General features: G+C 42.0%; 1 protein-coding gene across 2 annotated transcripts in view; it reads left to right on the top strand.

Annotated features, from left to right (window-relative positions):
* Eprs (glutamyl-prolyl-tRNA synthetase) overlaps nucleotides 1–15,654 on the top strand; it is a 72,110-nt gene extending 56,456 nt beyond the window's left edge. For both annotated transcript variants that reach the window (XM_008826799.3, XM_029560464.1), the window contains 8 exons: nucleotides 729–830; nucleotides 1,253–1,408; nucleotides 3,020–3,217; nucleotides 5,902–6,075; nucleotides 8,077–8,237; nucleotides 10,705–10,783; nucleotides 15,146–15,210; nucleotides 15,308–15,654. In XM_008826799.3, coding sequence (XP_008825021.1) covers nucleotides 729–830; nucleotides 1,253–1,408; nucleotides 3,020–3,217; nucleotides 5,902–6,075; nucleotides 8,077–8,237; nucleotides 10,705–10,783; nucleotides 15,146–15,210; nucleotides 15,308–15,458 — 1,086 coding nt within the window. In that variant the 3' untranslated portion in view covers nucleotides 15,459–15,654. The remainder of the gene's footprint in view (nucleotides 1–728; nucleotides 831–1,252; nucleotides 1,409–3,019; nucleotides 3,218–5,901; nucleotides 6,076–8,076; nucleotides 8,238–10,704; nucleotides 10,784–15,145; nucleotides 15,211–15,307) is intronic.
* The last annotated feature ends 11,699 nt before the right edge of the window (nucleotides 15,655–27,353 follow it).

Consider the following 27,353-nt stretch of genomic DNA (forward strand, 5'->3'; position numbering starts at 1 on the left):
CTATGCAAGGTACTAGGAGAAAAAAATAATCACCACCGCACCCAACTGTGAATCCTGTGAACTACAATAACAACTGGCCTGGCAAGATAGAATCACCGGCGCAATAGTGACACAAGAATCATGGGAGTAACCAACCACTCTTTAATTGGATTTGAGGTCCACTTTCTAGGATAGATATGATCAAAATACGTTCATTGCATGAGATTCTCAAAGAATCATTAAATTTTTTTTTTAAAGAAAGAAAGACTGGAGAGATGGCTCAGTGGTTAAGAATACTGACTGTACTTGCAGAAGACCTAGGTTTGTATCCCAGTACCCACATGGCAGCTAACAACTGTCCGTAACTCGAGTTCCAAAGGATCTGACAGCCTCTTCTGTCCTCTGCGGACATGACATGGGTGCACTTACCTACATGCAGGCAAAACACATAAAATAAAAATAAATTAAAAAAATTTTTAAAAAAATATTTTTAAGTGTACCACATGCATGTAATCCCAACAGAGGCCAGAAGAGGGCATCACATCCACTGGAACTGGAGTTTTAATGGGTGGTTGTTAGCTACCATGTGGGTGCTGGGAACCAAACCCAGGTCTTCTGCAAGAGTAGCCAGTGCTCTTAACCACTGAGCCACTTCTCCAGCCCTTGTTTTTCATTATTGATCATATAAAGTTACTAACAAAAACTGGAAAGCTTTTGATAGTGACCAGCTGTGTCCTTTCCTCTTTCAGCGCTGGGAGTTCAAGCACCCACAGCCTTTCCTCCGCACACGTGAGTTCCTCTGGCAGGAAGGACACAGTGCCTTTGCTACCTTTGAGGAGGCAGCTGAAGAGGTGTGGAGGAAGTTGTGTTGCATGTTGTTTATGTCTTGTGTCTTTGTTCAGGCTCTGCTTTTTTACTTTGTTTAAAAACAAAATTAATTCAAATGTACGTAGATTTGAGAATTATAAATGAAATGTATTGTTTTAAATTTTCATTTGGAAATTTTGGGTTTTAATTTTTAGAAATTTATAGTCACATGATTGAAGTTGTTTTCCAGTGAGTTTTGCTGATTGCTGTTACCGCTCAAGCATTTTCTCCTATATTCCACATTTATATCCATCTGAGAATGTCATTTGCCCTCACTGCTTTTTTTTGTCAGACATCTTCTTAAACTTCACACTGTCTCCTTTAACAAGTGCTTTTTCCAAAGCAGTTTTAGACAGTGTAGATTCACAGATCTGTAGTGGGTAAATGTATCCTTAATTGTTGACAGGTGTTGCAGATCCTTGAACTCTATGCTCAAGTGTATGAAGAGCTCTTGGCAATCCCTGTTGTGAAGGGAAGAAAGACAGAGAAGGAGAAGTTTGCAGGAGGAGACTACACGACCACAATAGAAGCCTTCATCTCTGCTAGTGGGCGGGCCATCCAGGTCAGAGAGCTGCTCCTTCACAGGCGAACACGCACAGTCTGTGGCCGGCCCAGCAGTTTCCTCTGTCATCAGAGAAGTAGATGCTTATTAAAAATGTTAGGACAGATATTATAGAAAACAGTATTGAGGTTCTCAAGAAAATTAAAAACAGAACTATCACCTGATCCACTACTGCCACTCCTCGATGTGAATCCAGTTGAAATGTAGTTTGAGGAGACATCCTCATCTCTGTTCAGCACAGCAGTATAACCAAGAAATGGAGAGAGCGTGTGTCCATCATTTGGAATATAAAATACACATATGTACCATGGAATATTAGCCCTAAAAGAGAATGAATTCCTGTCCTTTGTAGTAGCATAGATGGAACTGGAGAAGATTATGTGTGAAGTAAGTCAGGCACAGAAAGACAGGTAGCACATACATGTATGATCTCATACATATGTTAACTCCCAATGGAAGTTGAGGATAGATAGTGGTTACTGGAGCCCGAGGGGAATAGAAGTTGATCAGTGGGCACTAGATTCTGGTTACATAGGAACACAGAGTTACACTGTGGCTAGCCATGGTAGCACATGCCTATAGTCACAATACTCTAAAGGTAGAGGCAAGAGAATCTTGAGTTCAAGGCTAGCCTGACCTGTATAATAAGACACTATCTCAAAACAACAACAAAAACTGTAATAGCAGGGTAACTATTGATAATAATGATAATGTAGTCTACATTTCAAAAAGCTGAAAGAAAGGATCTTGAAAATTTTACCACTAGGAAATGGTGAGTTCTTCGGGCTGGAGAGATGGCTCAGCAGTTAAGAACACTGGTGGTTCTTGCAGAAGACCCGGGTTCGAATTGCAGCACCCACATAGTACCTAACAACTGTCCTAACTCCAGTTCCAGGGGATCCAACAGCCTCTTCTGTCCTCACACAGGCAATATACGCATACGCATAAAATAAAAATAATAATAAAAAAAGAAATGATGAGTTCTTGAGATAAATTTAACCTGATTTAAACATCACAAAACACCTTCCTGTTACCTTATTAATAGTTGATTTTGAGATGAATAAAAAAGTCCCTGGGGTACAACTTGCATGAAGCCCTAGTTTGAGCTCCAGCACTGTATAAACTGAGTTGGGATGGTGCACCCCTGGAGGTAGAGGCAGGAGTATCATATGCTCAAGGTCATTCTCAGCTACATAGTGAGTTCTACACCTACCTGGGCTACAACGAGACCCTGCTTCAAAAGACGGGAGAAGCGGGGGGAGAGAGATAGAGGAGAACTGAGCTTTCTGGGTCATAGCAGCACAGCTGTCCTGTTGTGCATCTCCAGCATCAGTGAAGTCAGGATTTGGTGCTAATTACCAAACATGGGCCCTTTGTAAAGCCTTGTGTACAAAGTCATTCCTATTGAACAGGACTGCTCAGAGCAAAACATTTGTACAGTTTTTTTTCCTTTTTAACCAATCCTGGTCTGGTCATGTTTTGAAACCTTACTGTCAAAAAGGGACATAAACAGTATATGTAGTGGTACTCTAAAGAATATGATCTTGTAATTATTTTCAAAGGCATAGTAGGTTATTAATATTAAAGCTTATATTTCTATCCTTATTTAAGGGAGCGACATCACATCATTTAGGCCAGAATTTTTCCAAAATGTGTGAAATAATATTTGAAGATCCAAAGACACCAGGAGAGAAACAGTTTGCATACCAATGTTCCTGGGGCCTGACAACTCGAACTATAGGTGTTATGATCATGGTTCATGGAGATAACATGGGCTTAGTGTTACCACCCCGTGTAGCCTGCGTTCAGGTAAGAAGATATTTCTGCTTATTTTTTCTTTCCTCAAGGTACAGATACGTGTTTACAAAGGAAATTTAAAAGGGTCGAATTCTCTGATACTAGAAACAACATAGAATATGGCCTAGACTTCTTTTAATATTAATTGTGGAACTGTAGATATTTGCATTTTTATTGTTTCTAGAATTTTTAAGGTTACTTGGTGTAAAAATTTTTAGAAATCAACTTTTTGAAATGATGTAGAATTGGTTAAATAAAATATAGGTCAAATGCATTCAGTGTGTGTGTTCTATAACATATTACGTGTTATGTATAGATTACAAACCACACAGGTTGATTTGTGGTAAGATTTGATTATTAGAAAACAGACTGAGGATTGTGTTAGCGGTAAACTTATGCTGGAGTCTTGGGGAAGAAGTGTCTGAACTGGGGACACGCTCTCTTGTCATCGAAGCCAAGAGACCTGAGGCTGGAGAGTTGGCTCAGAGCACATACTGCTGTTGGAGAGAACCCAAATTCGGTTCCCAGCACCCGTGCAACTGCCTGTAATTCCAGCTCCAGAGACATTCGATGCCTCTGCTGGCACCATCATCATCATCACAACCCCCCACCCTACCCCGCCCCCACTGCCAAGCACATGAAACAAGTCTTATGCCAGGGTTGGTGGTATATGCCTTTAGTCCCAGCACTGAGAAGGCAAATGCCAGCCTGGTCTACATATCAAGTTCCAGGCCAGCCAGAGCTTCATGGTGAGACCCAAGAGGAGAAAGACAAGCTGCAGGGCCATGTGGACTTGCCCCTTGTTTGCCTTCGTGCAGGTCTGCCGGAAGTAGCAACAAGAAGAAATACCTAAAGTCTTTGGTTAGTTCTGCCAAGAAATAATTGGAGAGGTAGAAAACCATGTCTTCAAAGGAAAATCAGAGTTTGGAGATGTAGCAAAAAGTAACAGAGATAAAGAGTATGTTCTCCCAAAGGTGATAAGAAGGAAAGCAAAAAGACTTCAGTGCTCCTCAGATGCCACCATCTGGCATCTTCCTGTTTGAATATCTGCCCAAAGATCAAAACACCCAGGCCTGTCCACTGGGGGACTGCAGAAACCCTGGGGAGGGAGGTGTGATCTGATTCATTCCAAAAAGTGAGCATACGAACAAAAGGCAGCCAGACCAAAGGAGGAGGACTCAGAAGACTGCTGCACGCGGCCAGGGCCAAAAGTCTAGCAGGAAAGAAGGGCCCTGGCAGGCCACCTGGTTCAGAGAAGAGCAGACCAGAAGGAGAGGAAGATGAAGAAGAAGATGGAAGTGGAGAGTAAAATGTCCTTTACCATGAGCTCAGGCAGTTGTTTTGTTCAGATGTGAATTCAAATGTAGCTCAACATTTGCCTCAGTATGAAAACTACAGATTTTTGTGTATCTGATGAAATTTTTTTTGAGGGGGGCAGGGGGGTCTTTTTGAGACATGGTCTCCCTCTAGCCCCAGCTGGCCTGGAGCTCACTATGGAGACCAGGCTGGCCTTGAACTACCGAGATCCACCAGCCTCTGCCTCCCAAGGGCTGGGACTAAAGGCGTGCGCTACCACACCTGGCTTGATGAAATTCTTTATAGAGAAAATGCTTTTTAAAAGATGCAAGGGACTGGTGGGATGGTTCAGGGGTTAAGGACTCTGGCTGTTCTTGCAGAGGACCCAGGTTTTGTCCTCAGCACCGCATGGTAGCTAACAATCATCAGTAACTCCAATTCCAAGGGAACTCATCATCTGGACTCCACAGGCACTACATACATGTGGCACACTTGGATACATGTAGACAAAGCACTCATACACATAGAAATAATAAATAAAATACTTTTTAAAAATATGTGTACGAGTGTGTTGTGCGTATGTGAGTGCACCCATGTCATGCAATGCTGCGGAGGTCAGAAGAGGGCTTCGGATTTCCCTGAAACTGGAGCTAAGGACGGTTCATAGCCACCATGTGGGTGCTAGGAATTGAACCTGGCTTCTCTGCAAGAGCAGTCAGTGCTCTTAACCGCCGAACCATCTCTCCAGCCCAAAATACTTTTTAAAATTAAAACTTTTGATGTTGGGGGCTGGAGAGATGGCTCAGCAGTTAAGAACACTGGTGGTTCTTGCAGAAGACCCGGGTTCGAATCCCAGCACCCACATGGCAGCTAACAACTGTCCGTAACTCCAGTCCCGGGGATCCGACAGCCTCTTCTGACCTCCGTGGGCATTGCACGACACGGGTGCACTTACCTATGTGTGGGCAATACACACATACACATAAAATAAAAATAAGTAAATTTAAAAAAAAAAACTTTTGATGTTGAATAACCCTAAATATTTAATGAATTCTCATGTATAATGGCATAGTAAACTTTTTAAGAATTTCTCTCATCAGCAAGCTTTTAAGTTTTTTAGTATGCTGCATTTTGTGTTTTTAACTGTAATAAAATTATGTATATTAAAAACATTACCTCAAGTTGGGTGAGGTGGCGCACACTTTTGGTCCCAGCCCTCGGGAGATAGAGGCCAGCCTGAGCTGCATAGTGAGTTCCAGGCCAGGTGGGGGTCACTGGGAGTACCCTGTCTCAAAAAAACAAGACAAAACAAGTGAAAGATTCCATCCCTGGCAGCTGTTACCTCCTGGACGGTACTGGATAGGACTTCACTGTGTGCTGTTCCATTGGTTGGAGTCTAGGTGGTGGTCATTCCTTGTGGCATCACGAACGCCCTGTCTGAGGACGACAGAGAGGCGCTGATGGCAAAGTGCAGTGAATATCAAAGGCGGTTGCTCAGCGCCAACATTCGCGTTCGAGTTGATCTCCGAGACAATTATTCTCCAGGCTGGAAATTCAATCACTGGGAGCTCAAGGTAACAACAGTCCTCAGTGTGTCTTTCACGCTGCACCCCAATTAGAGTTTCTCTGTATTTTTTTTGATTACTTTCCCCATATCTTAACCTAAGTGCTGAGCACCAGCACAGTTCATATCTTGTAATAGGGATTACTGAAGTGTATATTTGCTTAACTTAAAATATTTTCTGTGGCAGCTGGGAGTCGGTAGAGTGCTTACAGGGCACTTGGCCCTGGCTTTGATTCCTAACACTGCTTCCTGTCTACCTAAAAGTTTTGTGAAAGCCCATTTTTATTATGTTAGAATAGACATCATTTTAAGTTTTTGTTTACATTAAATAAGCCTCATTTGGTTGTCATATCATAGTGTTTCTATCAGGAAGTTACTTGTATGGCAAGGTGTTCAGAATGATGGATCCTGGCCATTGTGATTGACTAGTAAGTGATGAGAGGTTAATTCTGCACTTGCAATTCCATCAACATTGTTGACCATCAGTTTGTTGTTGTTGTTGTTACTGTTTTTTAACTCTGTATATGCAAAGTCTGTTTAAATTCTGGTTTGATATTCTTTTTTTTTTTTTTGGTCTTTTTGAGACAGGGTCTCCCTGTAGCTCCAGCTGTCCTGGAACTCACTGTGTAGACCAGGCTGGCCTCGAACTCACAAAGATCCGCCTGCCTCTGCCTCCCAAGTGCTGGGATTAAAGGCGTGCGCCACCATGCCCGGCCCTGGTTTGATATTCTTAATATAACTTTTTATTTACCACACAGTGTCACTTACAGATCCTTTTTCCTTACCTAGAAATAGCTGATGAATGCTACCAGTACCCACTTCTCTGAGCCAATTTTTACTTGTCTGGGTTTGGTACAAAATGTTAAAGTTAACAGTTTAATTAAAATGAAAGAAAAATGTAGCCAGGACTTCTGAGTCCATACTCTTCCCTTTCCTCTCTTATCCCCCTGTCCACCTATAATGTGGCTCCTATCTCCATCTTTGTGGTCCCTGGGTGAGCCTGTACTCAGATTCAAATACTCAGGTTCAAGTATTCAGGTTCAAATCAGATTTCTAGCATAACTTAAATCTTCCTTTGGCCTCTAGCTACTCTGCAGCTAAACTGCATGTAGAAGCACCTGACTTACAGTGCCGGAATCCAATATTAGAGGATCATTCAAAAAAAAGAACCAGGTGTGGTGGTGCATGCCTTTAGTCCCAGCACTCTGGGAGGCAGAGGCAGGTGGAACTCTGTGAGTTCAAGACCAGCTTGGTCTACATAATGTGTTCTAGGCCAACTGGGGCTACAGGGAGACCTTGTCTCAAAAAAGGACCGAAAAATAAGAATTTAAAACCTACTTTTTGTTGTTGTTGTTGTTGTTGTTGTTGTTTTGTTTGTTTGTTTGTTTTTTTTGGAAGTGAAAGGTCTCCCTAAACCTTAAACAGGGTTTTAGTCCCCTCAGTGAGAGAAATTCACATGAATTGAATATTCACAAGTCTTAAACTCACATGTCTTTAAGTTCCTCGGTGAAAACTGAGAGAATAGTGGTTCTCAGACTGTAGTCCCAGGACCAGCAGTCTGAGTAGCACATAGGAACTGTTATGTAACTCTTCCCAAGCCAGGGTGTCCCAGCCAAAGTACACCATTATACCATGAATGAGTCAAGAATGTAGCAGTGTGTTTGCCCCTAGTGGATTGAGGCGTCTTTGACTTCAGATAGCCCCATTTTCCTCCATATATTATGTGCCATTTTTAAGGAAATTGGAATGCTCCTCCAGATACTTCTCCATTGAAAGCTTCTTCAGTGCTGACCACATGGGCAGTGGACTCTTTCCATGTTACTGGAATACGTTTCTGTAGTGCCTCAAGAATATTACCTGCCTTCTTGTTTGGGTGTTTTAGATTTATGGTAGATACAGCCATAAAATACGTCTGTATTCAGCTGAAGATACACTGCTCCATTTTAAATGCCTGTTTTATTTCATAGGGATTTCCAATCAGACTTAAAGTGAGGTCTGTTTTGTTTTATAGGGTGTTCCAATCAGACTGGAAGTGGGGCCACGGGATATGAAAACCTGTCAATTTGTAGCTGTCAGGCGAGACACTGGAGAGAAGCTGACAATTGCTGAAAAGGAGGCCGAGACTAAACTTCAAGCCATTTTGGAAGACATCCAGCTTAACCTCTTCACAAGGTAACTCTACACTACTGTGTCTCTTTTCAGTTTTTACCTTACATTCTAGATCTAAAACAAGGAATGTTTAGAATATTGCAACTGAACGTAATCTTTCCCTCTGAACTTCCAAGGCCACTTAATTTTTTACTTGATTCAGGGTTTTGATATATGGTTTTTCTAATTGCTTCCTATGAGGTTTGAAACAATAGTCGGTCTTCTGGGTTTATTGGGGTTAACTTCATCAGGCTGTTGTGACACATAAATGTGAGGGATTGAGGCCTTGATTCTAACCTGCTAGGCACAGGTTGGTAGAACCCAGCTTTAGTAAATACCAGCACCTGATACCTTCTCTGAGATAATAGTTTAAGTGGTCTACACAGGACTCAGCAGTTGCAGTGTTAGAGAGGTGGCACGGTGGTTAAGAACAGGTACTGCTCTTGCAGAGGGACCTGAGTTTGGTTTCCAGCACCTACAATGAGTGGCTCACAACCACCTGTAACTCCAGCTACAGAGGAATCCAGTGATGCCTCTGGCCTCCCTTGGGGCACCTGCACTTATGCACATACACATAATTTACATATATATATAAGGTTCCCCAGGGATTCTGAGGAGCCAAAGCTAAGAACCTCTTGATTAGTTTAGGACAGGTAGCATTGTCAGGTGGGGTTGGACAGCACCCTGCCTAGCGCTCTTTCAAGTAGTGCTGTAGGTGCAACTCCTGCCATTCTGTCTCCTCAGTCACTTGGGTGCTTTGGGAGTGGAGATGACTGGGCCTCACACCTGAAGATCCTGACCCCTTAGTTTTAAGGTAGTGCCACTACTCCCAATTTAAAATACATTCTTTTTTAAAAAATTTTTTTATTTATTATTTTTATTTTGTGTGTATAAGCGTATTGCCTGCATGTATGTAGTGCACCTGTGTCATGCAGTGCCCATGGAGGTCAGAAGAGGGTGTTGGGTTCCCCTGAAACTGGAGTTAGGAATTGTTGTTAGCTGCCATGTGGGTGCTGGGACTCAAACCTGGGTCCTCTGCAAGAGCAGCCTGTGCTCTTAACTGCTGAGCCATCTCTCCAGCCCCTTAAAATACACTCTTAGCAACTTTCATTCAATTACATTCAAATCTTGGTACTTTTTAATATGTAAGGTCCATACTAAGTTTATGTTTAGTTTACTCTTAACAGTTTTTTGTTTTGTTTTTATAATTTCTATCTACAAAGATACACATGTTCATTATAGAAGAGTTGTGACAGAAAAAACACAAAGAAAAAAACAAACAGCCTGTAGGCTCAGTATCCAAATATAGTTAACAAAACTATTTTGTTATATTTTTTCATTTTTTTTGTATGAGTGTTAGAATATGATCATTCTGAATGTGTAAACATGAGTTGATTTTTTTTGGGGGGTCTTTTTGAGACAAGGTCTCCCTGTAGCCCCAGCTGGCCTGTAGATCAGGCTGACCTCAAACTCAAAGAGATCCTCCTGCTTCTGCCTCCTGAGTGCTGGGATTAAAGGTGTGCGCCACCACGCCTGGCTATGAGTTGATTTTTTGTTGTTGTTGTTTTTTTTTTAATTTTTATTTATTTTTTTAATTTTATGTGTATGTGTGTATTGCCTGCACAATGTAGGTAAGTGCACCCGTGTCGTGCAGTGCCCATGGAGGTCAGAAGAGGCTGTCGGATCCCCTGGGACTGGAGTTACGGACAGTTGTTAGCTGCCATGTGGGTGCTGGGATATGAACCCAGGTCTTCTACAAGAACAACCAGTGTTCTTACCCGCTGAGCCATCTCTCCAGCCCAGGAGTTGATGTTTTTAAAAAATGTTTATTCTTCCTGTATGTGTATGAGTGTATTGCCTGCATGCATGTAAGTGTACCTGTGGGTGTGCAGTGCCCAAGGAGGTCAAAAGAGGGTGTTGGATCCCCTGAACAGGTCAGCCTAGGCTACATATTGAGACCCTGTCTATAAAAAAGGTGGCAGATGGGGGGAGATTTGGAGGGGACATTTAATAATGGGAAGGTGACTTCAATAATATACATTTGTACACTTTTCTCTGTTCTAATATGTTCATGCCTTCGTTTGATTATTAGAAGAGAACTATGTACTTTGTACTACATTATTACTGTTTTTTCCAGTTTTATAGATGAGAAAAGTATACCAGAGGGTTTAAAAAATAACTGACTCTCACAGGCAGTATGTGCTACAGCCAGGACTAGAGTGTTGGGCAATAGAGATTTAACAGCAATAACAAAAGTCATGATTCCCTGTTGTGTATGGGCAAATATCCCATACATTTAGGCTTTCAGTCATGCAGAATTAATGTGACTGATTTCCTGACAGTAGCTGTGCTAGTAAGGAAGTTAATATTCAACTTGAGGTCTTCTGACTTTTGGGTTATTCTTTCATTAAATTCTGTTTATCTTGTGATTTTAAAAAAAGCTTTGTCAGATTTATAAGGAAAAGTATGTGTTCTCTGATTGTTTTGGTAGAGCCTCTGAAGACCTGAGGACTCACATGGTTGTGGCTAACACTCTGGAAGACTTCCAGAAAGCACTGGATTCCGGAAAGGTAGATTTCAAAGCAGTTTTCTTGGTCTTGGTTTTGTTTTCTGCAGTGCTGGGGATTGCCTCCAGGTCTATGTGTGCTAGATAAGCACTCTACCACTAAACTGCACCTCTACCCTGAGAACGTTTTGAATATAAAAACACCAATGAATCATATTTTAAAAGTCACTGAACTTACACATTGTACTAATCCCTTTTAAAGACAGTTACATAAGAGGATTGTTCAGCATTGTGTATTATTAGAGTGAATCACTTATGGACTTTTGTATTCTGTTGTATATGTTGAATATGCAAGACCTGTGTCTCCAGATTACAAATGAGAAAATATGGGCCAGAGTCTAAACAAATTAGCCCAGTCTACATGGTAGACCGATCCTGGAAGCTAGACCTCTCCAACACATTTTAGTGTGCTTCCTTCTAGATCTTCTTAGTGATTGTTGAGAATGTGAGGCTATGTTTTGTTCTGTGGGTGCAATCTAATAATACGTCTCTTATTGCATGAGCTGGGAAAATTAATCTGACTCTGAGTTTACTACTATTTAAAGTAAATGTAAAATAGCTAATCTCAAAACTCCTTTAGATTCCTAATTCTTCAGTATTTGGAATATATATAAAATCAAGCTGCATGCTTCTCATAGAAAGCTAGAGACTATATAGCCATTGCCTACATGTGTTTTCCTTTCTTTGCAGTTTATGCTTTATTTTCTTTTTGCGTCATTTTTTTCCCATGGTAGGATTGAATTTAAGGTCATGTATGTGCTAATAAGCAAGCACTCTGCCACTGAACGATATCTCCAGCCTATTTTTTACTTTCTATTTTGAGTAAGGATCCTTAAGTTGCCCACGTTGGCCTTGAACTCATGCAATAGCCCACGTGAATCTTAAACTTGCAGTCTTTTGGCTTAGGCCTCCTGAGCCTTCCCTCCTGGGAGAACAGGCTTGTGTCACCAGGCTCAGCTTCCTCCATTAATTTTTAAATTAAAATTTTTCCTTAACTAGGAGTATGGTTAGTTGCTTTTGTAGAACGGTTTAAAGAACAATGGGGGTATTTTGGTTACATGCACAGAGAACACAGAGAGCAATGTTTTTGTATGTTGCATGTAGTAGTAGGTGTGTTTCCCTTTCTGTCTCACAGGGTCAGCTTTAGGGGTGCTGACTGACCAGCGAGTAACCTTTGAGGCTGTTGTCAGTAAAATTGTGTTTACTAGGAGGGGACAAGGAAGAAAAGATCCTCAGAATTTAAATGTTGTAAAGGTTTGGTTGTTTTTATTGTTGTTTTCTTTTTTTTATTTGTCGGTATACATGACAGGAGGGAGAGGCTAGTTTGTTCATCACTGAGTTTTGAATGTTGCTAATTTTCTTTTTCATTTTAGTATATTCGATTTATATAGTGCTGGGGATTGACTCCCAGGCCTCATGCCTGCTAGGAAGAGCTCTACCACTGAACTCCTTTTTATTTTATAATAAAGAAATAGGGTTTCTCTAAGTTGTCCAGACTAGCCTGGGATTTGCTGCATAGGCCTAGATGTCTTTGAACATTGGATCCCCTTGTTTCAGGTCCCAAGTAGTTGGAATTACAGGTCTGTGCCACCAGACTCTGTGCTAATGCTGCTATTTATTCTCATTAACATTTTCTTCTAAAAAATTTCTGACATTATTTATTGTGAAGAAAATTGGAAGCATAGTTACAGAAATGATTAAGAAGTTAAAAACCACCTCAAGGCTGAATAAATAACTAAAAATGAATACTACCCTTTTTATATTAATGCCACACATAAGTAGCTAGAAATTACAGGTCTCATCACACAAGCCTTACTCTGAACTAGGAATGGATTAAAGCATAATTTTTAAATAAAATTACCACTTATGAGTCCAAATACAACTTTTTTTCAGATTGGTTCTTTTGCCGTAACCATTTTGAATTTGAAAACATTCCACAGTGTTTTATAAATGTGCATTTTTAAAAAATGCTTTTTGTTTGCAAATGCTAATGGTTTACAATTCTCAGTGCCGGGAAAGAGCTGTGACTTTGGCATAGATCTTGAGTCTTTTGCCTCGGTTTTTGTTGAGCAAAGAATCTCTTTTTAAAGGGCAGGTACGCCTTTAATCCCAGCACTCGGGAGGCAGAGGCAGGCGGATCTCGGTGAGTTCGAGGCCAGCTGGGGCTACAAGGAGACCCTGTCTCAAAAACACAAAAAAAAAAACCCAGCAAAAAACCAAAATTAAAGAATTTCTTTTTAAAAACTTTTCTTTGTAGACCCAGCCTCTAAAGAAAAGACATCTTGCTGGGCATGGTGGTGCACACCTTTAATCCCAGTAGAGGCATAGGGATCTCTGAGTTCAAGTCCAACCTGGTCTACATAGCGAGTTCCAGGCCAGCTGGGTCTACAGGGAGATGCTGTCTCAAAAAGATCAAAAAAGACCAAAAAAAAAAAAAAAAAAAAAATCTTCTCTCGAAATGCGGCTGTCCAGTCTTGCCAGCTTTCTGTCCGTCCATTCCCAAGCCTGCAGGGCACACCTGTAAGTCTGAAGGCAGTTTATCAGAACACAGTTTGTGGGCTTGGGGAACTAGACTGACACATTTCACTGAGTGAATGTGAGACTTAGATTGCGAATGTTTGCTGTTCTTTGGAGTTCATGTTCATCCGAATTCGTCTCTCTAATTTCCTCATCTCTTTGCTTTTACTTCTAATAGAGAAGCCTTTTTGAAACATGTTTAACCAGATTCCAAGTGCACAAGGAAGGGTTTGCAGAGAAACGGATTTGTTTTTGAGGCATTGCTGTAGATCAGGGTGACTTGGAACTCACGATCCTTACAGATGAACTCTTAATTTGAGTGTAGAACACTGGTAATTCATGAAAAGTTTGAGCAATATTGCTGCTGCCTATAGTCTCTCTACCTTTTACTCTGTGTGTGTGTGTGTGTGTGTGTGTGTGTGTGTGTGTGTGTGTGTGTGTGTGTGTGTGTGTGTGTGTGTAAAAAAGTCAAAGGACAACTTGACAGGAGCTAGTTCTCCCTTTCTGCCATATGGCTCCTGGGAGATTGAACTTGGGTTGTCAAACTTGGTTGGTGGCAGGTCCCTTCATCTGCTGAGCTACCTGCTCACCCTTTAATGTCTTCTGGGTTTCCATTTCCTAGCTCTCTGGATTGCCTTTAGCTGGTATTTCTGATGGAAGCCTCTTCCCATCATTAACATTAGCACTGACCTTCAGACATTCTTGTAGGATTGTTATATAGTTGTTATTGCAGTTGTTATTTCACACCTCTGTGGTGTGAAACATTGAGTGTTCATAACTGGCACAAACCTTAAGCTGGCTTAGTAAAATATTTAGGTTTTATTGAAAGAGAATCAAGGCTAGAGATTCCTTCTCTCTCTTCTTCCTCCCTCTTTTCCTCCTTTTTAGGGGCTGCCGTGAGTTGAATCCTGTCTGTGCATATGCTAGGCAAGCACTCTACCATTGATCTACAGCCTGAAACTCTCTCTTTTGTTTAAACTTGTTTTGAGACAGGTCTTTCGAGTTGCCCAAGCTTTGTACTTACTGGGTAGCCAAGGTAGGCCTTGAACTTGTGATCCTTCTGCCTCAGTCTTTTAAGAAGCTGGGATTATAGGCCTGTGCCACCAGGTCCAGCTCGAAATTTTCAAATAGGTGGTAAATTTAAAATAAAGATAAGATCCCAAGTCTCTGGGTTCTGCCCATTAGTTAATAATATAAGAAAGAAAAAAATGGAAAGGTTGTTTCCCCCAATAACAAAATGATTTTTGTCTTTCATAAACTTTTATGCTTTAAAAATTACTCACTCAGCTGGAGAGATGGCTCACCGGTTAAGAACACTGGTTGTTCTTGTAGAAGACCTGGGTTAGAATCCCAGTACCCACATGGCAGCTAACTGTCCATTAACTCCAGTTCCAGGGGATCCGACCACCTCTCCTCACCTCCGCGAGCATTACGTGACACGGGAGCACTCACATACATGCAGACAATATACACATACACATAAAATGAAAATTAAAGAAAAATTATTCACTCATCCATAAAAGTGAGACTTGCCTCGTTGTTATTGTTAACATTACTTTGAAATCAGTTTACTTTTAATCATTTCCTTTATCCTCCCGATAACCATAGTTATGTAGACCAGGCAGCAGTTCAGAATTGAAATGAAGGAGCTACGGCAGGTGTTTACCGCGTTACCGTCCATTTTTCAGGACATTTCAGTGTTTTACTCAAGATACTTTGTGTAAAGGCCTAAGTGCAGAGGTACTGTGGCCCAAAAAGGACTGGGAGACATGCCTGTTTTTGCTTTAAAGGTATAAAGAGAACTCAGCTATTCCTTTTTAGGCATTAGAACACTTTCCTTTCTTACTAGATTGCACAGATTCCATTCTGTGGGGAAATTGACTGTGAAGACTGGATCAAGAAGACCACTGCCAGGTAAACAGACTTCTGGGATAGAGCTCAGGAGGTGCTGCCCTGAGAAGGGATTACAGTACAGCAGGAGTGAGTGGGATTCTTGTTTCTTTCATTTCAGGGATCAAGATGTGGAGCCTGGTGCGCCTTCCATGGGAGCTAAAAGCCTTTGCATTCCTTTCAAACCACTGTGTGAACTGCAGCCTGGAGCCAAGTGCATCTGCGGCAAGAACCCTGCCAAGTTCTACACCTTGTTTGGTCGGAGTTACTAAAGGATAAAGCAGAAGCCGCTGCAGTTCTTAAAACAATTGGTACTAGAACCTTCTCAGATACAGTTTTTTGATTTTTTTTAAAAATAAAAGTTCTAAAAAGAGGTCACATGAGATAAACAACTATTCTTATGTCTAAAGTAATAGTGGAAAATCTTTTCTGTAAACAACCCTGCTAATAAATACCATGAACTGATAATGCTGTTTTATGTATTCATTTTATCCTGCAATAACAGAAGTATACATAGAGGAAAGCCCTCCCGAGACGGGAGCTGGTAGTGCAGTGGTGAGCTTCCTCGAACTTGGAGCCCTCCTCTCTTCTCCACTTGCACTTCTCACCCTTCTTCCCACCGTGGTAGATCGCACCAGGCCACTAGGGGTGCACCTGGCCAAAGCTGTGTGCATTTGTGACCCTGTCTCCCCGTGCTCCTCTGTTGCTTGAGATCTATTTATTAAGTTACACATGTGGTCTGCTTTAGGAGTAACTTGATAAATTAATAAAATTAATAAGTAATGAAAATAGACCCCTCTGACTCTTTCTCAGTCAATATGCCTTACACTGCTGTCTCCCTGGCCTCTCTCAGACACTGGTTATCAGACTTACATACTTGGCCTTCACGCTGTCTGATTGGCCTCCTCTCCTCATGGTTCCAGAGAGCTAAAATACCTCCAACATTTTTATCACCAGTTCAAAGCTTAAACCCACTCTACACACCGAGCTGCCTGGGTGTTCCATCAACTTTTCAGGTCAAGATGTCCCCAGATCTCACTTCACCTTCCATTTCCAACCCTCTTCCTCCTGCAGTGTTTTCTGCTTGGAAGATTAACGCTGACAAAATGTACTCTGTAACTAAACCAGAAACCCGAGTCATCCAGACAGCCCTTCCTACACAGTGTTAGCCCATGTTCCATTGTCTTTCTGGTCTTCCCCTATCACAGGTGTGTAATCTCCAAGCCAATTCCACCATTTCCCAGAGTATTTTTGTTTTTCCTAATGCACAATTATTAAGATTGTTTTTCTTCTGAAATCATTTTATAACTTCACCATTTGCAGGCCAAAAATGTGTGCCCTTTGGCCTGATCTGGCTCCTTATCTGTTCCATGTGCTCCTTAGTGTGACACAATAGCTCTCTGTACTTCACATATGGGGTCTCTTGCAAACTGATTTTCTATCTGTGTCTCTGCCTGCAAGGCCTGTCATACCTCATTTCTAGCCTACTTGATAAATTTCTTTTTCTTCCTTTTATTTTTTTAACATTTATTTACTGGGGCGGCGGGGGCGGGGGGCGACTCCAGGCCAGTGCTATTGCTTAGGAGTTGCTTCTCTCCTTCCACCATGTGGGTCCCGGGGGTGGAGCTCAGGTTGTCAGCCTCGACAGCAAGTACCTTTACCTGCTGAGCCATCTTGCCAGCCATTTGTTTTGTGTTTTGTTTTTTTCTATCACCATTTAGCCCAGGCTGACCTTGAAGTTGTGATCTCTCGCTCCTACCTCCTCAGACTACTTGGTAAATGCTTTATTTCAGGACTGCATTCCAATTCAGTTTCCCACTTGATGGTGATGTATACATGATAAGCAGAAAGGACTTTTTAAAAAGAGCCATGCTTTTGAAGGATGACTAGAATGTCAGTATAAATAGAGGAAGAAAGAATGTGATGCAAAGGTAGGCCACACTTACCTATGAGAAACAGGAACTGTTTCCACAAAGTTGCAGATTAAATACAGCATGCAGTCTGGGAAGACAGCTTAGTTGGCAAAGTGCTTGCCACACATGTTTGTTCCTGAGCTAAAATGTTGATGGTCCTATAATCCCAGTCTGGAGGGGTGGAGATAGCAGGATCTCTGAAACTCACTTGACTTGCCAGTCTAGCCAATCAGTGAGCTCTAGGTTCAGTGAGAGACCCTGTCTCAAGAAATAAAGAGGAATGCACTAGAAGGAGACATACCTGATATCAAACTCTGCTTTCCATATGCACTTAAACCTGTGCATCAAAAGAAAATAAACACAGCTTGCTGATCTGAGCCACATGCTGTGCTCTAAATCCATTTCTGGCTTTGGGCAGTTCCAAATGTTTTACCGTCTTCCGTCTCTATGTCAGCGTAAACTCTTAAGTTGGAAAATGGGGAGAAGTCCGATACCTACTGATAAGTTCCTCTACCACGCAGAGTAAGGTCATTGGAAGTGTCTAGCACATAATAGTTATTTTTATGGCAGTTGCACAAGGCAATTGGACGTTGCTCCTGGAGTGCGGCTTTAGTCATAGCAGTTAAGTTTAGTCATATTAGTTTGCAGAAAAACAGGTTGAAGTTAAAGAGGCAGTTTGTTTAGCTGATTTATGGCAAAGACATGAAAAATAGAAATGGATGGTACCCTGATCATTTAGGAGGAGGTATCTTCTGGAGCTATTGGAGGCTTCAGATGTGTAGAACTAACCACAGAAAACCCTGTAGTTTCCTACCTGAAAAAATCTATATGTATTTCTGATAAATTGGCTTGTTTCTTAAACTGGGGGTCAGCAAATTATCAAAACCTTTCAAACTGCCTATATTTTTTTAGCTTTTACAATTTTATTAGCATCTTAAGGAAAAATCCTCAGGGCAGGTGAGCTGATAATCTTAGCAGCTGCCTTGAGGAGGTGAATAGTGGGAAGAAGGAAAGAAAGCCATGAAGCCGTGCAGGTTTAGAGCCTATGTGGGTCAAACTCTTTATCTAAAGAGTACTGGTCTGACACCCATTTGTAATCCCAGTACTCGAGAGGCTAAAGTAAGAAGATAATGAGCTTGAGATTGGTCTGGGCTACTACATAGTTTGAAACTAACCTGGGCTACTTCATGGGACTGTCAGAAAAAAGTCTGGTGTTTTTCAAGAGGTGCCTGAATATTTTTACTAGCTAGTGACAGAAACTAGCCACAGTTGTCCCTTGGAATCCATGGGTCCCCCAAAGTCTAGCAGTGTTCTAGTTTGCTTTCTGTTGTAATAAAACACTGACCCAAAGCAACTTGGGAGGGAAATGGTTTATTTGACTTACACTTCCTGACCACAGCCCATCATTGAGGGAAGTCAGGGCAGGAATTCAACCAGGAGCAGAGGCAGGAGCTGAAGCAGAAACCATGGAGGAGACATGCTTGCATTCCCTGGCTTCCTCAGCTACCTTACATAGCACAAGCCTACCTGCCTAGTGGTGGTACTGCTCATAGTGGACTGGACCCTTCTACAGGAGTTAACAACTAAGAAAATGCCTCACAGACATGGCCCCAGGCCAGTCTGATGGAGGCAGTTCTTCAACTGAGATTTCCTTCTTTCCAAGTTAACAAAAACTAACCAGCTCAGCCACTGCTCAGGTCCCTTATAAAAATGACAAAAGTGGAGCTGGAGAGATGGCTCAGTGGTTAAGAGCACTGGCTTTTCTTCCAGAGGACCTGGGTTCTATTTCCAGAACCCACATATTGGCTAACTCCAGTTCCAGGGGAATCTGACGTCCTCTTCTGACCTCCACGGGCATTGCACAGCACAGGTGGGTGTACTTATATATGCAGGCAATACACTCATACACATAAAATATAAATATTAAAGGAAAAATAAAATGGCAATGTATTTGAATTCAATCTAGACACATCCTCTCCTACAAAGTCATCTATACCCAATGCAATGTAAATGCTGTGTATAGTTGTCATTGTTTAAGGAGTAATTGTAAGTCTGCATGTTTAATACAAAGGCAATTTTCAACCTGCAGTATGTGGAACTCATAAATTTAGAGACAGACTATCTGAATAACAGTCACCAAAAGGGTTCTCTGCCCAGTGTTAACTGTAGCAAAAGACAACAAGGCATATTCACTACTGGCTCTGCTAACAGGGCCCATCAGGGTACTTCTGTTACACTAGCAGTTTCTAGTCATCCATAAAAGAGTTCTACATAGTTTCATTTTGCCAGTAGCCTTTATGAGAATTGGACAGCAAGAGTAACTCTCTGGCCTGTGTGCTAATGGCAAGGATTTGACTCTTGAGATCAGCACAGAGTATTTCATAAACAACCAAGGGGAAAGTATTCTGACCAGTCTGTGGAAAGAACCTGCCCCCCCAATTCTGGTTATCAGTCTGTCCTATAACCATGGTATCTAGTGTAGTAAGGTCAAGGAAGGCAGATAATACCCTCTCGTTCTTAGACTTTGCCATTAGTTTGTCACTTCTGTCGAGAAGATGACTGCTGGGGCTGGAGAGATGGCTCAGTGGTTAAGAGCACTGGCTGCTCATGCAGAAGCCTTGGGTCCGATTCCCAGCACCCATATGGTGGCTAACATCCATCCATAACTCCATTTCCAGGGGATCTAGACAACCTCTTCTGACATCTGCTGGCATTGCACAACATGAGTGCGCTTACATACATGCAAGCAATATACTCATACACATAAAAATAAAAGATGACTGCTATCTAGTAAATTTCAGTGCCTACTTGGCACAGTGCCAGACAGTAGTAGTAAGACTAAACAGTTTTTCTGTTTCTTGGCTATTTCCTCGGGGCTATAGGGAGACCCTGCCTCAACAAGGACCCCCCCCCCCAAGTAACTTCTGAGATGCAAAATGAGGTAGTCTATAGTTGAAAAGGAGGTGGACCAATAAATTGGGTTTTCGCATTGTTGGAGACAGTCATCTCAGTGGCTAAACCGTGAGGTTATCATCAGCAGTACTCCCAGAGCAGTCCTGTAGTTGAGGTTAGCATCTGGAAAGCTAACCTATTCTGCCACACACCAGGTTTAAAACAATAGGCGCAAACACTTTTCCTACAGCTCAGTAGATTATATCAAGCCCATGTCTACCTTCAGCTCTACTGAAAAGTTTGAGCTCGGGACATCCACGACACTGAAATAATATAAAGGATTTTATTAAGTAAGTGTCACAGGACTGAAGAGATGGTTGCTGTCGCAGAGGGCCAGGGTTCTGTTCCCAGCACCCACGTGACAGCTGTCTCTGACTCCAGCTCCATGGAATCTGACACCTTCTTCTGGCTTCCATGGGTATTTGCACACATCATGCACTTCTATGCATGCAGGCAACACGGATAAAATTAAAAAATAAGTGTTACATCATGGGGATATTTCAAAATATGTTTAAAGTATATCGTCAAGACCAAGTTTTGAGATGACGAATTACTGCTGAATGAAGACTTGGAAGTTGGTGGTTGTGGGGTTCATCATTAGGTTATATGAGAAAACAGGCCCTTGTGGTGTATTTTCCATCACTGTGTCCTAGAGAATTATATCATCCCCTTCCTCAGATGTCCAGAGCTCCCCCTTTTGCCTTTCAGTTGGTCATGTTGATTCTATTACTGATAAGATAGAGGCCATTTGGTTAAACCCTCTGTCCTCCCTCATCTCCCCTACCCTCCCACACTAGGGCCCATCTCCCGTTCTCCACTGTTGCACCTCAGTGATCTGTTCTCAGAGCACCTCACTTGCTCCCCCCTTGCCGTCTCAAGAGTGGCCGTCTTCCCCCCCACACACATTGTCAGATTTTCTTTCTCTGCTGGATCTTTCCATCAGTTACAAACACTTCTGATTTCCCCGCTTCTGTAGTCTGTCAGGCTCACTGAAAGGATTGTCTGGTCATCTTTTACTTATTTTTATTTTTTATGTGTATTAGTGTTTTGCCTGCGCATATGCAAGTGCACCCATGTTGTGTGAAACCCCCAAGGAAGCTAGAAAGTGGGTGTTGGATCCTTTGGAATTGGAGTTACAGATGATTGTGAGCTGCTGTGTGGGTGTTGGAATCCGAACCTGGGTCCTCTAAGAGCACCCAGTGCTCTTACCCACTAAGCCATCTCTTTGATCTCAAGGGCGTCCCTTCTTTCCTCCTGAGCCTACTTCATGCGCACTGCCGCTCCCAAAGCCAGAACTCTGCACAAGATCAGGCAGAAGAAATGCCTTTGAGCCTTCTGAAGACTTAAGCTGATTGAATGATGTCTACGGAAGGCCAATCTACATCTCCAGCCTCAACCATGAACACCCTCAGAGACACATTCAGAATGCCTGGGTGTCAGCTGTGAAATAACTGGTTAACAGGATGCATAAAACTAATAATTTCTGCATTTCAAATAATCAGAAAAAAGGCCCAGTGAGATGGTAAAGGTGCTTGCCGCCAAGTGTGACAACCGCAGTTTGATCCCCAGGTAGAAGCAGACAGAGATGTCCTCTGGCCATCACACATACACAGTGACATAACCCATGCTCCCCCCCCCATGAATGTAACAATTTTTAAAATTCAGAAAAGAATCTGTATTGTAACACCAGCCCATATTTTGTTCAAGAATTGATAGTAGGTGGGCTACTCCAAACAACACAGGCCACTGCCGCTTTAGATATTTTACAACTAATAAGGCTTTAGGAGCTCTAAGTGCCTAAGAGATAAGATTTAAAAAGTGGAAACCCAGACTTCCTTGCGTCAGTTCAGTCACTCCCTGGCTTTCTTCCTAAAGCTGTTTCTAGCTCCCTGGTTCAAAGGGCCAAGCCGGTCCTCACCAGGACGAATGCTTTTCTTGTCTTCCCTATGAAGCCTTGGACGCAGGGTGGCCTACTGTGGGGCAGCGGGCAAAGCAGTGGGCACAGCTCCCTGGCTTCACTTCTGACGTTCTCACCATAGTTCTCATCCCTGGAGTGGCAACCCTAGAATATTCCCTGTCTCACACAGTGGATGGCCATCCATGTTTACACATCTGGACGAGAAGACAGGGATGCCGATGTCAAATGACTCGCTTTATTAGAATCATTGCTACACACCAATGGAAGCTGGAAAGGCCACAGCGCTGGATGAGCTCCTACAGGAAGGAAAGACTTGAAAAGCTGTAATTAAACACATCCAAACAAACAATTCTCCAAGTCCACACCTGAAGCTTGTGTCTTCTATTTCCACAAGCCCTAGCTCACGTGACAGCTCTTGCTTAATTGCCCTTTAAACTGTTTTATGGCTTTATAGCAGCCTATAAAAGATGATTTCCAAATGTGACAAGCAGGCACTGAGAGGCTGAAGGGGAGAGTTATCCAGGAGTTGTAATCAGCAAATCAGTGCTAAGAGCTCTGTCTTCCTCAGAAAAGGAGAGGACCTGCCGCAGCCCTGGGCCACCATGGGGCGATACTCGGGCAGAAGCTTCCGTCTCATTCTCATGTGCGTGGTCAGCAGCATCCTCTTCGTGATGGAGCTGGTGGTGGCCCAGATAGGCAACTCCCTCTCCCTAGCCTCCGATGCCTTTGCTGTCCTTTCCCACCTCTTGTCCATGATCATCGGGCTGTTTGGCGTCAGGGCCAGCAACATAAGACAGCACAAGAAGGGCACGTATGGTTTTCTGCGGGCAGATGTCCTCGGGGCGTTTAGCAATGGCGTTTTTGCTGTGGCCTTGATGTTCAGCATCCTGGTTGAAGCCATCAAAAGGTTCACGACTCCCCAGAAGACAGAGAAGCCGGTCCTGGTTCTTAGTGCCGGAGTCATCGGGTTGTTCTTCAATATTCTTAATTATGTCATCTTCCTGGACTGCTGTTACTGTACAGGGCCCAGACCCCAGAGAGACAGCGAAACAGGTAAATACCTCCCTCCACTTGGCAGAGGCAAAGCTAAGTGACTAAGAAGTCTGGCAGGTGCTCTTTCCTCTGGGGGGGCCTCTGAAGGTGCTGTCAGGAGAGGCCCTGTTTGCCATATGGGCCTCCTGCCTCTGTGACTTTACAGGAGGATTGCTATCAGTCCAAAGTTCCTGGTGAGTAGAAGCAGCAGGCCCCTTGCATGCTTGGGAAGTGGTTCTTTAATTCTCGCTCATAGAGACAGGTGGAGAAGGGATGAGGAATGAACTGTAGCTGGAGCCGACTGGAATGCAAGTGACTGTGGCACTGAAAACTGTCTCCCAATGTGACATGGCTGTGTCTGAATTTTAAAAAGAACATTTTAATATTTCCGTGAAATGCTGGACTACATAACCGACTCACAAACACCAACCTATCCAACAGGCAGCTAAGGACTTGTTAGAGGAATGTTACAAAGAGTAGGGAGAGAAAAAAAATAGGCAGGTGATATATAGAAAATTGAACTTATGAACAGAAACATTTACATGTGTTTATTATAAGCATCTGTCCTACTTGAGAACTGGGGAGAATATTTACTTTTTAATTCTTAGAAGCTACTTTAAGTGTCACCAGATTAAATCTTGGAAGAGAATAATAAATGCTTATTACCTAGAACCATGTTTCTTTAATTTATTCCCATGAAAGCCATTTTAAAGTAATTGTGTGTGTGTGTGTGTGTGTGTGTGTATGTGTGTGTGTGTGTGTATAATGTATACTTGTGAGAACATTTTAGAGATGTTTGCAGTATTCTTTAGGAATTCTATCTATAGTGTGAATAGACTCAGATCAGAGGTCCAAACCATGGATATAGCACAGGGCAGTCAGTGGTCAAGTGACCTCACCCTCTCCTGCTTCCCCACCTGTCATATGGAAGTGGTAAGGATTAAATAAAATGTTATGGTGGCACTCAATAGAAACTTGATAAATGCTGATTATTTTTAAACCACAATATAAGCCTTTAAGTTATGTAATAATCTAATATCATTTAATTATAATTGTTCATCTGGTCTTTAAGGAGTTTTTTAATTCAATACTGGTCAGTTTTTTTCTCATGAGTAAGGACATTAAGTAACTGAGTCTGGAGACCTCAGCATGTAACTTTGCTTCTTTTCAGCAATCCTTCTGTCTCTGTTACCAGTATAGACTCTGTTAGTTGGCCAAGTCTCTTGGCCTGTCTCTGTCTTCATTTTCCTTGTGGTAGAGTACATGATGTGAGAGCACTTACATTGTATGCCAACCACAGAGGTGATCATGTAAGAAGAGTCTAGGTCTTTATTCATCTTAATGGTTAGAATCAGTCAGGAGTCATTTCTTTTAAAAGACAATTATTAGTTAACTTGAGACCCTATGTCTTGATTATATCAAATGTTATGTGAAAAAGACAACTTGAGGTTCTAGGTTATAAAATTCACCTATATAGTATTGTATGTAAATATAATTGTTAGGTGTAAGTTTAAGGCATGAAGACCATTTCAAATAGTGTCACTGTTACTGAGCTTATGATTATGTCTCTAGTTGTTCCCTAACAGTTCTAATTTTATTTTTATTCTTGGCATATGGTATCTACCTGCATACACTAGAAGCCATTTAGGAGAAGGGTCCACCCCTGACGGGTGAAAACTCCTGCACAGGAATACAGTTTTACTTTACAAACTGAATTATGATCAGCTAGCACTATGTTTAGCTCTTGGTTAGGAAATAGTTCTTTCCAGTGTTTATGTCTGTCCTAAGATTACAGACAGAGGCTAGGAAAAATCCTTCACCATACCACATGGGTTCCTACTGGCTTGGTGCAGATTGGTGCAGATTGGTGCAGAGTGTCTATCTCTTTTGAAGTATCTGATTCTAATCATGACTGTTCTAAAACCTAAATATAGCATGGTATAAGGAACATATCCAACATTACCACTATTATTCTGTTTGCTTTTGGTGTTACTAAGTCTTCTACTAGAAATTTCCGTGTTGGACCCTTCCAGGTCATTTTGGGATAGCTCCTGAGCTTGTGACCACTATGTATCAAGTTCTGTATTTATCAGTGTCTTAAAGCCATGTTTTGATGTCTTTATCACCTTAATCAGCTTAAAGAGTAAATATTTGATGAGCAGAATTTTATAAATTGACGTTCACCCACTATCAATTGTCTCACATCTTCAGAAGATACGATTCATCTGTATCAAAATAATAGGAGGTATAAGCTGTAAAGGCAGAAAAAGATTCTTTTGTTTCTATTTTTTAGGCAGCATCTTACTATATAGCCCAAGCTAACTTTGAACTTGTAATTTTCCTGCTTCAGTTACCCAAGGCTGGGTTTTCAGGCATGTGCCACCAGGTAAGGGGAGAAAGATTTTTAACTTCAAAAGATTCAACTTAAATTTAAAAGAAATCATTTCTATGCATGTAGAACCCTAGGTTCTATGCTTTGAGGAGCCTATAACTGAAGATGGTGGTACCTGCTGGCTCACTGATCAGAATCCAGAAATCCATCACTTGTCGACTCTAAATCTAGGGAGGATTTTTACTTCCCAAGCCACCTCCAGCCCATTGTTTTTGTGGATCTTTTAAGTATTAGCAGTCAAGGGTATAGAGAGCTTTAGCAGCTCATCTTTACAGAAAATTTAGGACTGAGAAATAGTTTTTAAAAATCCAAACATAAGCAATAATGTGACTCTCTGTGCTGCATAGCTGTAACCCCAGCACTCTTGGGAGGCTGAGGTAGGAAGAGTTCAAAGCCAGCCTGTGCTACAGAGGGAGACTCTGACTCAAATAAAATCAGTGAAAAAATAAACATTTAAACAAAGAAAATTTAATCATTTAAAGAGGAAACTTGAACGACAGGTTTAGTGGTTCACACCTATGATTCCTGTACTCAGGACGCTGAAGTGGGAGGATTGAGAGTTTAGGGGCAGCCTGGCATACATAATGGGACCCTACCTCAAAAAAAAAAAAAAAAAAAAAAAAAAAGAGGAAAAGAAAGAGGAGAGGAAAGGAGGGAGGGAGGGAGGGGACTCGCTAGTGACGACTGTCTCCTCGGATCTGCATCTGTGTGTTGTTTCTGCCTGTTACCCTTTTCTCCACTTCCTCCTCCCAACCACCCTCACACACAGAACCATCAACATTTGGACTTCAGCCTCATTTTCTGTCTTTCCCTGAATGTTTGTGGCCTCTCATCGTAGCCAGAAGTATCAGCTCTGCCATCTCCCAAACTTCCCCTCTTGCTTTATGTCAGTGATGGCCTCATGGTTCCTTCTTGATCTAAGGCTTCCCTGAGCCCCAGTCTCAGCTCCTTGACCAACATTCTTGTAGCTTGTTTGGTATTAGTCATGTTTTGATCAATGTAGACCCACTACTGCCCCTAGAAACCACACAAAGTACATGTGTTAAGGATGATACAGCAAATCAGAGGCGCACACACCCAGAACTGGAAAATACATCCGGAACTTTTCCCATTGACCAGGTTTAGTATTAGAAGATACCTGACCTCTGTGAGTCTAATCTCAGGTTCGTTGCAACTCTTTTTTTTAAAAAAAATATTTTATTTTATTATTTTTATTTTATGTGTATGAGTGTATTGCCTGCATGTGTGTGAGTGCACCCGCCCGAGTAGGCTGTGCCGCAGAGGTCAGAAGAGGGCTTCAAATTCCCCTGGAGCTGGAGTTAAGGATGGCTCGTAGCCTCCATGTGGGTGCTGGGAATTGAACCCAGGTCCTCTGCAAGAGCAGTCAGTGCTCTTAACCGCTGAGCCATCTCTCCAACTCTTTTTTAAAACTTTTAAAGAAAATCTTTAAAATCTTTTGAGAAAACATAATACCTTGGTGATGTATTGTTTTTCAAAGAGCTCTCTCCTAAACATTGGACTTTTATTGCTATTATTACTGTCACTATATTGTATTATTATTAATTAATTTTTTTTTTTGTGTGTGTTTGAGACAGGGTCTCCCTGTAGCCACAGCTGGCTTGGAACTTGCTATGTAGACCAGGCTGGCCTCGATCTCACAGAGATCCTCTTGCCTCTGCCTCCCAACTGCTGGGATTAAAGGTGTGCGCCACCATGCCTGGCTTATTATTAAATTATTTTGAGACTGATCTTCCTATGTTGCCCAAGCTGCCCTTGAATTCTGAACCCAAGATATCCTCCTGCCTCAGTATCCCAAGTCTCTGAGACTAGTGCATGTGCCACTACACCTGGCTCTACCCTGACACTATTTTAATGTGTTACAGGTTACTTTATATTACTCTTGAAATAGTTTGAAATATATATTTTTTTAAATTTTATTTTTTTTATCTTTTATTATTAT

Source organism: Nannospalax galili, unplaced genomic scaffold (assembly GCF_000622305.1).
Source record: "Nannospalax galili isolate Female #2095 unplaced genomic scaffold, S.galili_v1.0 scaffold592, whole genome shotgun sequence".
Classification (NCBI taxonomy): Eukaryota; Metazoa; Chordata; class Mammalia; order Rodentia; family Spalacidae; genus Nannospalax; species Nannospalax galili.